Genomic DNA, 11,506 nt, shown 5'->3' on the forward strand with positions numbered 1-11,506 from the left:
TGTTATACTAGGTTCAGAACCTGGGTGTTTGTTCTAGACCTGGCTTACCCGAGCGGACAGCTCGAGCCGAGGGGGGCAGCGTACCGGGAATACAGAAGCTTCACCGGCTTAGCAACTTGTCCGAACCTCGTTCTAAATTGGGATTTGACACTATACAGAAAAGAAGTCGTACGAAGTACACCCTTCTTCATGATTCAGAAGACTCAAAAAGGATATGGGTTTCGGCACAGTTTATATACAGTCCAAAAATATCAAAGCGGTAAAAGCAACATTTAGCACATTAGGCTCAAAACATGTAAAAAATCAGATAAAGCCAAATATAACAATTTATCTAAGCTCGAATTTCTAACCCTGAACCAGTGGTTCTGGATCAATCCCCAGTGGAGTCGCCAGAGCTGTCACACCTCCTTTTTCCGCGCCCGCGGGGCGCAGGGGAGTTTTTCCAATTAAAGGACAATCGAAATGGGATTGGTTTATTAATTTCAAAGTCGCCACTTGGGAGATTTAGGGTGTCCCAAGTCACCAATTTTCACCAGAAATCCGGATAAGGAATTCTGTTAACCCGGGAGAAGGTGTTAGGCATTCCCGAGTTCCGTGGTTCTAGCACGGTCGCTCAACTGTCATATTCGGCTTATTTATCTGATTTTAAATACCATTATGAACCAATGTGCCAATTTTAACTTTTTACCGCTTTATTGTTATTATTTCAAAAGGATGTGAACATCGCTTAAAACATGTCTTTGGACTGCGTCACATGAAATGCACCCACAATCTGGAACATATTTTATTTGATGTTTTGGGATTTGGATCTGGGTCGCATGAAATGCACACCCCAAGTTTTAAGAAAGTAGATTATTAAACACGCACCTAAAGAGACTATCGTGTTATTATTTTGGGAAGGGCCGTGAAATTTGCTAAACGGCCCGTCCCGGAATCTAAGTATTTAATATATACATTTAGAGGGCCCCGCAGCTTCTACATTTTTGTTTGTCGAGGCTCGTCTCATTTTTATTTTAAAGGATAAACCTATAATGACTATATTTCCTATTAAGTTCGTCTCTAAAATAAAAGAAAATCTCTTAATTATTTACATGCTTGCAGATTATTTACAGCAGGATCCGAAATGCTTTTACAGAATAAGGAAACATGACCATGCATACGGACAGCTGATCGAACATTATGGGCCCAAATCCAGCTCATGCGGGATGGGCCAGACCTGGGCCACTGTTTATCCGAGGCGGGTCTGTTTGGTCTGTTTTGACCTGGGCTCGACCTTCATAAGGTTGAGGGGCGCGGACTTGTGCTAATTGTTATAAGGGTGTGGCTTGATAATTATAACGAGGCAGTTTATCAAAAGAGAATGAAAATTAACTAAGGCGGATAGTTTTATTCTTTGACATGCATTAAAAGAGAATGCTAATTACAAAACACAACTGATTTTCAAGACATAGCCTAGTATACTGCCAATCCCTTTGTCTTTTAACCTAACCAACATATGATATCAAACCATACTACATTTTTTGTATTCACTATATGAAAGGGCCAACTCCAATACCCAAACAAGATTGTAAACCATTACACACTACATAATCATCTATATAGCAACTACATGTGGACATAGATGTCTTCAAATCTTCCCTTTTGTATTCATGCTCGACTTTCAAATTACATGGACAGTATTAGTTGTGTACCTGGTATAGAGGAACAAAAGAAGAAGGAAAAGGATCAGCTGAATAGTACACAGCAAACAACAGCACAGCAGATTCACAGCAACAACACAGCAACAACACAGCAACAACGACCAGCCAACAATGATGAAGCTCAGCAGGGAGTCGAGCAACAAATAAACAATCCCAGAAAAACAGAGTAGGAAATAACAGCCCAGAATGTTGAATGTAACAGCAACAGAAATCCAATGATCACAAGAAAGCTTGGCAAACGACAGAAAAAGCAAAGCCACAAAGACAACCTGATCAAACTGGACTCTTACACAGTTTCTTCTAGACAATACTCATTCACAATGTTCTGAAATTTATTCCTGTTTTTCCTTTTTCAGTTTTCTTAACTCACAGAATCTCTCAAGACTCAAAAATGAACTCCCTTTTTCTAATGGAAGGTCTGCCTCTTTTATAGCCTAACCTTAACACTTTACAGTCTTTTTGACAACTCAAAATTCCCTATCCCTGTTGTTTTTTCACTCACCTCTTTTAAATAAACAAAACTCCCATCAAATTCCTGACAGCCCCTCTCTCTTTTTTGTTAAAATGTACTAATCACTTGTTTATTTAAACAAAGTATGGGCAGTGGGAATATAATCTGACAGCACATGCTGTCCAATTATTTTAATTCCTTAAAGCTAACCATACACATGCTGCCCACGGTCCAAACCAAATGGCATTGTGTTTTAAAACCAAAGTCTGAATCTGCCATTATAACCTTTCCCCTAGATGTTCTTTTAATTCAATTTGAACAAAATCAACAGGCAATACAATTCAGTTCCTAATGAGACTCAAATACGATCACAGCAGAAATAAGCAATACGAATCAAGTTGTTACCATTAACGATTGAAACTAATTGACGACATATATCGACTCGACTATATTAATCGTAACACATAACAATCAATCGTTCATATAAACAACACGTATAGAGTCCCGAATGACTTCAGACAAATTTGTTCAAACACTGGGAACTTATATGAATTAAACTCGCTTGACGATTAATCTAATTGATGAGCACGTATATCACAGGGTATATTCAGAACACAAACAGAAGACAATTGACCAAATAAAATGCCTTTAACATAGATGGAAGAAATCCGAATGGAAAAAAACAAAAGAAAATAACCAATCATACACAACGAAACATGCTGACAACTTAACTAGCAGTTGAATAAAACAAAAAGGGAAAAGAAAACTTACCAAAAAAAATGTCCCAACAAAACTGAACCAAATCTGACTCAACATTGAACTTTTGAGGCCGAACAAACTTTAATCAGGGTGTTCTCACATGAGAACACCTTGATTAAGGTCTATTAGACCTCAAACCCCTCGTTAAGGCTAGCCGGATTCCCCACGTGCATGTGTTCTAAAGTCTGGATTTTCAGATCTGGATTTTTGGGAGTTGTGGGTAGATTCGGACCAAACCAAGCTTGGTTTGGTCACGAGGAAGGTCAGGGGGTGTCTGGTATGAAGATGGGGTGGTTTGGCATAGATCCGGGTTCGACTCAAATCTTCAAAATGAAGATTCGAGACGAACGAAAGTGATTCGAGGCTAGGGAGTAACAGATCCATGTTCAGGAGAGTGAGGGGGTCTTAGGGTGTTCGGGAGGTGGCCACCGGCGTTCATGCCGCCGGGTTTTGGTGGAAGGGGAACTAAGGCGGCTTGCTAGGGTTTGGGGGTTTCAGGCTGGGGAAGGAGACGAGTGAGGGGTGGGGTTCGGATAGGGGGTGCGGGGTGAAGGGTCAAGTTTATATATGGAAGGGGAAGAGAGATTGGAGCCGTTAGATCAAGTGATCTGAACGGCTTAGATCTATTGGTGGGTAACAGGACGGGGTCGTTTGGTATGGGAACGGGGTCGTTTTGGTTTAGGTGAGGGGTTGGGTTGAACCGGCTAAATAGGTCGGGTCCTGAGGGAAGCCAGGGACCGTTGGATCAATGAGGTTGGACGGCTCAGATCAACTTGCCTGAAACGGCGTCGTTGAGGTGAGTTGGACAGCCTGATCTGGACCGTTCCTTTGAATCAGATCAACGGCTTCAAATGGGGACGCCGATACGACGTCGTTTGAGTCCGTGCTTGGGCAGGCTGGATTTGGACTGGATCAGTGTTGGTTTGGGCCTGTTTTTGTTCCATTTATTTTGGGCCCAACCGATTTTCTTCTTTTTTTGTTTTTCTAGTTTCATTTTTCTTTTGAAACAAAAAAAATAAAATAAAATAATAGACAATAAAATAATGAAATTAAAACTAAACAACAATGGAACATTTTAACACAATTATCACCAAATATTCAAGTAAGTTAACTAAAAGCCTAGAACGAACGATGCACACATATGTATATATATATTTTTTTGAATTTTCTTTTACTGACACATATTTTTGTATTTTTGTTTGGTAATGACTAGATGTAAAATGGACAGACCCATAAATGACTAACAACACATGTCACGGAAAACTCGAAAAAATTGTACAGCGAAATCATTTGTCACTATTTTTATTTTCTTTTGGAGCGATTGCTCGTAAAGCAAAAATCACGTGCTTACACCTGCGACCTATGCGCTCCTTTCTTTCTCCTCTTCTTTTCCTCTTCTTCTTCTTTTCTCTCTCAAACGTGTTATCCTATAAGTTACACATGTTATCGTTTCTGAAAATTGGACAAAACGACAAATCAAGAAGAAAGAAAGACTCACCACTGCCTCTCAAACATTAATATATCCTAACACAAAGTACGTAAATAATAAAACAAGAGTTTATATTCAAAACTTCAAGAAGCATCAACTGAAATTTGGGACTGCAGGGCCAAACTTCAGATATTACTAGGTTAAATTACGTCTGAAGTTTGCAACTTTCATGCCACGAAAAATTATCTGTAGTTCAAATATAACAAGCTGATTTTATCTAAAGTTTGCACTATAAATTAGTCTGAAGTTTGCACTACAAACTGAAGAACTTCAGACTAATTTGTCTGAAGTTTGCACTATGAACTGAAGTTTTTTTGATTGCTTTTGCAAGTTAGGCCAAACTTCATACGAAATTATGTGAAGTTTACTTTGATGAGGTCACACTTCAGGCAAAAAAATCTGAAGTTCAAACTTCAGACATAAATTCTTGCTACTTCAGGCCCCGTATATATGAAGTTACCCGAAAAGTGGGTACGTTTGCAATATTTTTTTACAAAGTAGGTATAAGTTAAATTGTGATCCAAAAACTGGGTATAGATGCAAATCCGCCGTTTATTTTGGAGCCCAATAAACCACATTTGTATATATCTATATATATATAAGTCACATTTAGTAAATGCGTATTTGATAATAAAAATACGACTTACTTGAAAATCCATTTGCGCCACTGTAGATAAATGCGATTTAGCATTTGTGCAATGCCTACTTATGCATCGTATTTGGTCCATGAAATTGACGTGTACTAGCTTGGATCGTGTAAAAAAGAACAAACATTCTTGAGTCCAAAACTAAGACAAGAACAGATATACAGAAATAAGGTAAGGCTGGCGCAAATTTGGAAAGCGGTGTGGAGTAGTTTTGTAGTTTGTTGTAGTTGGGTGTAAGTAATTAGCAGAAGAGAGAGAATGCATCTGAGCGAGAACGAAGGGATAGAGAACAATAGTTTCGTAGTGACCGGTGGACTAGGCTTCGTAGGCTCCGCACTTTGTCTTGAGCTCGTCAGAAGGGGTGCTCGTATTGTTAAGGCCTTTGATCTTCGTACCCATTCTCCTTGGTCTCATCAACTCCGTCAAAATGGGGTTCATTTCATCCAAGGTAAATGAGTCAACTTTTATTATCCAATTTGGGTGATTGATTCTGAAGGTCAAAGCTGTTGTTTTACGTCTTATTTATCTGATTGTTGTTAAAAGAAATTCCCTTTTTCTTTGCTGATTGTCAATACACGCACTAGTTGTTTCTGTTAAGATTGGTATCATTTGGCTAATCTGAATTCTCAATTCCAATCAACATATAAGTAATAAAAGGATCAAGAAAGGAGATGGGTTAGTGAAAAGATGCCAGCTTTTAGGGGTATTTGAATGAAATGAATCTAAATAGAGCAAAATCGATACAGTTACTCAGAGATAGTGTATCCCAAATTTATTTGGTGAGGCATAGTTGATTGATTGATTGATTATAAGGAACTGGCCTGCGTTTTAAAATCGAAAATTGAAAACTAGTGTACAGTCCGCTTGTATGTTTTAGTGTTTCGGTGAAATATTTTCTGCAGCAGCGTAATTTGCTGTGTTTTCAAATTTCAGGGGATATAACAGACAAACAAGATGTCCAGAAAGCACTACGAGGGGCAGATTGTGTTTTCCATCTTGCTTCCTATGGCATGTCGGGGAAAGAAATGCTCCAATATCGTCGTGTTGATGAGGTTAATATAAATGGAACCTGTCACATTATTGATACTTGCATCGAGCATCAGATTAAGAGGCTTGTTTATGTGAGCACATGTAATGTCGTTTATGGTGGTAAGGAAATCGTTAATGGCAATGAAAATCTACCTTATTTCCCTGTTGATGACCATGTTGATCCATATGGACGCAGCAAATCCATCGCTGAACAATTAGTCCTAAAGAGCAATGGTCGTCCCTTCAAGTAAGTAAAATTTGCAGGAACATTATCATTCACGATCCACTCTCCTATTTCCTGTCAGTTTATGCAGTTGAACTTCTCTCTAATGTATACAATGGAATAGAAACACACAGATAAGTCATCCCCTTTCCCTAGATCCATCGAAATTTCACACTTTTCTTCTATTCACTCAGAATTGACTGCATTGAACTATCATGTTGAACCACATGCTATATACTATCGAAGATAGCTGATGTCTTGGCAAGATAGTTGCACTTACAAGATTGTTTTTGTTAACTGGAAGATACGATTTCCTTCAGATGGAAAGAACAATAAAATAAGCAAAATGTCATTGGCTTTTCCTCTGCCAGTTTTTTCAATCAGTTTCTCCCAGTGCAAACATGCAAGGCAGAAAGCTGCCAAAACCTTTTTGTAAATGGTTCTTTTAACCGCTCAAGAGCTGTTTGGCTTTTTCAATTCTGTTTCCTGGTTCTGTAATATGACACATTTGTTTAATTCCTTACTTTTCCGTGTTCTGCAATGTTTTGGTAAGATACATACAATAAGTAAAGTGCAACATGCTCCAAAGGTTTTTTTTTTTTTTTTTTTTGGTTATTTAAAGCACTTCATAATCGGTTCCACATATCTTCACTTACTTACTTCCTATTGGATAGTACAACCAACTTTTAAAAAAGAAATATGCAATTTTTGTACCTGCATCTCTGCCTATTTACCTATGTACAATGTGTGTGTATAAGTATATTTATGGTGGTTCATATGTAGAACTGCAGCTTGATGTTGTATTAACATAATTTATATGGTTGTTTTCTCTCTTTTCTGTATTCATTGCACAGTAAGAAAAATGGAAAATGCCTTTACACCTGTGCAATTCGTCCAGCTGCTATATATGGTCCAGGTGAAGAAAGGCACCTGCCGAGGATCATAACTCTTGCAAAGTTAGGTCTGCTTCCGTTCAAAATCGGTTCACCAAATGTGAAATCAGATTGGGTGTACGTGGACAATCTTGTATTGGCACTTCTATTGGCTAGCATGGGACTTTTGGATGACATCCCTGGCAGAAAAGGGCATCCAGTTGCTGCTGGTCAACCTTATTTTATATCAGATGGTAATAACTCCTTGTCTCATATTTGTTCTCTAGGATTGTGGAGTCTTGGACCTAGTAGAGTAGGATTATGAGTCAGGTGATCTCCAGAGACTTTAGCATGAATCTTGGACCAATTAATCGCTTATCAGAGTACAAATTTTGCTCTGAGCAGAGCATTTGTTACTTGCTGCATCACCTTCCTACTTCATTGATCTTCTATTGCAGGGTCTCCGATCAACAGTTTTGAGTTCCTTCGCCCTTTACTGAAAAGCCTGGACTACGACCTACCAAAGACATCACTAACTGTCTCTCAAGCTCTTCTTTTGGGAAATTTTTTCTGGGCCTTGTACTCCATCTTGCATCCTTGGTTAAATCGTAGCTGGCTTCCTCAACCTCTGATCCTTCCTGCTGAAGTCTATAAGGTTAGTACTTCATCTTTGAATCCATTATTGCTTCTTTTATTCTATGAACAGACCTGTGGATGAACCATTTTCTCGTTATGGCAATTATACTGAAGCAAAAGCAATGACTTCCTGTTCTTAGAGAACGAATGATTGATTGTTGTCTTTTTTCCCCTGGCTCCTTTATCAGTACTTATATTGCCAACATATTTCCAAGAGTTAAATGATGGGCTTGACCGAGTGATTTTATTTTGTGCCTCACACAACTGACACTAGTTGTATGAGGCCTCTTTTTATCTCACATATTTGTGGACCCATATCTTACACATCTGGGTCCACAAAATTCTGGGACCCACACAGTCGTGAGACAAAAAAGAGGCCTCACACAGCTAGTGTCAGTTGTGTGAGGCACAAAATAAAATTTTTCCGCTTGACCTGTTAAAGTCTACAGAGATAAATCTATTTTCCTATAGGGGTGGAACAAGGGGGAGGTGGTTCATAGGGGCCATTGCTCCCCCTTTACTTCCATTAATATTTCTGCCTAGAGGTTTCATTAACCTTCTCTGCTTTGCTTTCCTTTTAGATTGATGAATAATGAATCCTATAATTTCAAGTAGTTTACCAAAAGACATACTTATAGTTTCCTCTTTCATTAGATTCTCTCCCATTCCCCAATTTTCTCAGTTTAGCCATTCACTTGGATTTTTCTTCTTCTGTAAGTTTTTATAACTCCTTGACAGATATAATTTTTATGAAAATTGTTTGTTTAGTGCCCTAATTAGCATTACTTGAATACTCTGTGCAACTTTATTCTAGACGAATGACCTTACTATTATAGAATTGATAATATACCCGTGAGTCGTGACTCTCGCATACCTTGTTACGCTACAACAACAACGACCCAGTATAATCCCACAAGTGGGGTCTGGGGAGGGTAATATGTACGCAGACCTTACCCCTACCCTGAAGGGTAGAGAGGCTGTTTCCAGGAGACCCTCTGCTCAAAAAAGCACCAGGAGCCGATATATTAGTACCATAAAAATGCATAATAAAATAACAGCAATATATAAGAGATATGAAACACAGAATACGAAATACGAAATAGATGGCTGGTATAAATTTATCCAATTTATTTTTTTCTTTCTGTAATAAGATTGTTTTAATTGGTTAAAAAACTGTCCAATGCGTTAAGACTTTTTTTTGGGGTGACCCCCGCCTGTTTACACCCATGTCGACACCTTGTTTCAAACCTGTCCACCTATTGTGAATTCTGTCATGAACAACAACAACAACAACAACAAACCCAGTTTAATCCCACAGGTGGGGCTAGACACGACATTTATTGTATAAGAGGTAGAATTCTAGCTGATTTTTGGTCTTCTGCTTGTGCTAGGTTGGTGTCACTCATTACTTCTCATTCCTAAAAGCAAAGGAGGAACTTGGATACATCCCACTAGTGAGTTCCAAGGAGGGCATGGCTGCAACCATCGCATATTGGCAAGAAAGAAAAAGGAGGAGTTTGGATGGACCTACAATATGGACATGGCTGTTTTGTGCGATTGGAATGTTATCGTTGTTTGGTGCTGCATACTTGCCGGATTATGGACCCATTCCCTTTGTTAGAGCAATTGGCCTCTTCTTCTTTCGCTCTATGTTGGCATTGAAAGTGATGTTTGTTCTAGCAGCTACAGCACATGCAGGTGAAGCTATATATGCATGGAATCTTGCAAAAACAGTAGATCCTGCAAATGCAAAAGCATGGTTTTGGCAGACATTTGCTTTGGGGGTATTTTCCCTAAGATTCCTGCTGAAGAGAGCTCAAAAGTAGGGGTATCATATTTCTTTCGTCGACTTTAGCTATGAAACATGTAAGTGCAATCATATCAAGTTGAGAGATTATGATACCTTTCAATACCTACAACGTTTTTCTCCTTTTTTTGGTCGTCTCAAGAGACTATGACTTTATTTTGTATAATGTTGGTTTTTTGGTCGTCTCGAGAGACTGTCTTTATTTTGTATTATATTGGACAGAGTGTGTTTAAATGGAGCGACGTGGTCAATGAGGATTCATATAGTCAACTCTAACTTCTTGGAGATTGAGACATAATTGTATTTTGGTGTTATCTTCGTCCTGATTATTAAGTAGTTCGAGTGCAAGGGTAGAGCTTCCAAAAGGGAAAAAGAGTACTTTCTAATAATTCATTATACAAGTGACCTTGGTCTTCTTGAGCCGAGGGTCTATCGGAAGCAGCCTTTCTATCCCCTCGGGGTAGGGGCAAGGTTTGTGTATATACTACCTTCTCCAGACCCCACTAATAGGATTTCACTGGATCGTTGTTGTTGTCGTCATTATACTAGTGACCCTGCACCAATCGCAATTGGATTCTGATTCCCGCTATGTAACAAAATATGGATAGGTCTGGACAGTGATTAGGATAACATGTTTACAAGACCAAAATACAAGATTGCAGTACCTTCAATAATCAAAGTACTATGTTACAACAACTAAAATAAAACTGGGATAGTCACATCCTATCCTATGGTTACCTAAAGGAAAAGATAAACACTTATAGAAAACTGCAGAATCACTAGTATATCAAACTGGCATTCCACTAATTCTATCATCATGACAGAAAGTTTCTATGGTCCTTGTTTCTGCATGACAATATTAAAATAAGTCAGTCCTTTGGAATTAGTAGAATAGCACTCAGCCTCCATATTCGGTGAAAACTTATCACGCCCAGTTTTAGTCCTAAAAAAAATAACCGGTTTGCAAATATAACTTGGCTGATGAGTTCAGGATCACACCCGCAAAGAATAATGTTAGTCAGTCTAAAATTTCTAAAAATAGTAAATATAGTGTATATGGGTGAACTCGGGGTTAACGCACACACCGACTTCCCGGTAAGTCAAACGAAGTAAGAATATGAATGTATGAGATCGAGATCGAAGTTGGAAACTCTTTGGATCGAGGCTGGAATGGGGTACTCGTCATCGGGCCCGACAAGATAACATTCCTCCAACCTAGAACGAGCTCCAAGATCTTGGAAAGCACTTCAAACGGTTGCATACGACTAACAGAGGACCGTGATATCCGCACCTAACTGGATATTACGGCGCAGATCTCTTTCGATGTCGGTAGTGTATCAGCAATTGACAGAAAAGGAGGATTTCTTACCATTTTTAGAATTGTACTGGGATGGAACTCTCCTACTATATAAAGGGGAAGCTTTTTATTCAATAGGAACATTGTAACACGCATACCAAAGCGATATAAAATTATTTCTCTGCTTTCTAGCTACTGAAAATTCTTTATTTTACTTTTGCTCTTTGTTCTTGATTGGCTTCGAACCGAAGATCCAACCGAGGGCAGAAACTATTGCCCAATCCAAGTTCAAGGTAGGCCATAACATTACGATTGGTTTGACTATTCATAGTATCTTTAACTCATTTATCTAACATTCTTGATTATTTGTGTTGAATCAATCTACATATCTTTAAAACCACGTATAAATTCAATTGTTATCCATTTTAAAAGTAAACAAATAGAGTTGGTGGAAATTGCAGGGCTACACAACCTAAGGTGATGAATCTCCAAATTATTAGCCAAATCTTATTAGCTACACCGTAAACTTGTCCAATTCTAATATTTCTCTTATGAGTTTATAGTCTGTTTGGCCAAGCTGCAAAAGTCAGTTTATT

At 38.5% G+C, this 11,506-nt stretch overlaps 1 protein-coding gene across 1 annotated transcript; it reads left to right on the top strand.

Annotated features, from left to right (window-relative positions):
• The first annotated feature begins 5,151 nt into the window (after positions 1 to 5,151).
• Positions 5,152 to 9,931, top strand: LOC104231443 (uncharacterized). Its single transcript, XM_009784444.2, has 5 exons — positions 5,152 to 5,494; positions 5,980 to 6,322; positions 7,153 to 7,424; positions 7,629 to 7,825; positions 9,198 to 9,931. The coding sequence occupies exons 1-5, from the start codon at positions 5,305 to 5,307 to the stop codon at positions 9,630 to 9,632; spliced, it is 1,437 nt and encodes a 478-aa protein (XP_009782746.1). The 5' UTR covers positions 5,152 to 5,304; the 3' UTR covers positions 9,633 to 9,931.
• The last annotated feature ends 1,575 nt before the right edge of the window (positions 9,932 to 11,506 follow it).

Source organism: Nicotiana sylvestris, chromosome 4 (genome assembly GCF_000393655.2).
Source record: "Nicotiana sylvestris chromosome 4, ASM39365v2, whole genome shotgun sequence".
NCBI classification, from domain to species: domain Eukaryota; kingdom Viridiplantae; phylum Streptophyta; class Magnoliopsida; order Solanales; family Solanaceae; genus Nicotiana; species Nicotiana sylvestris.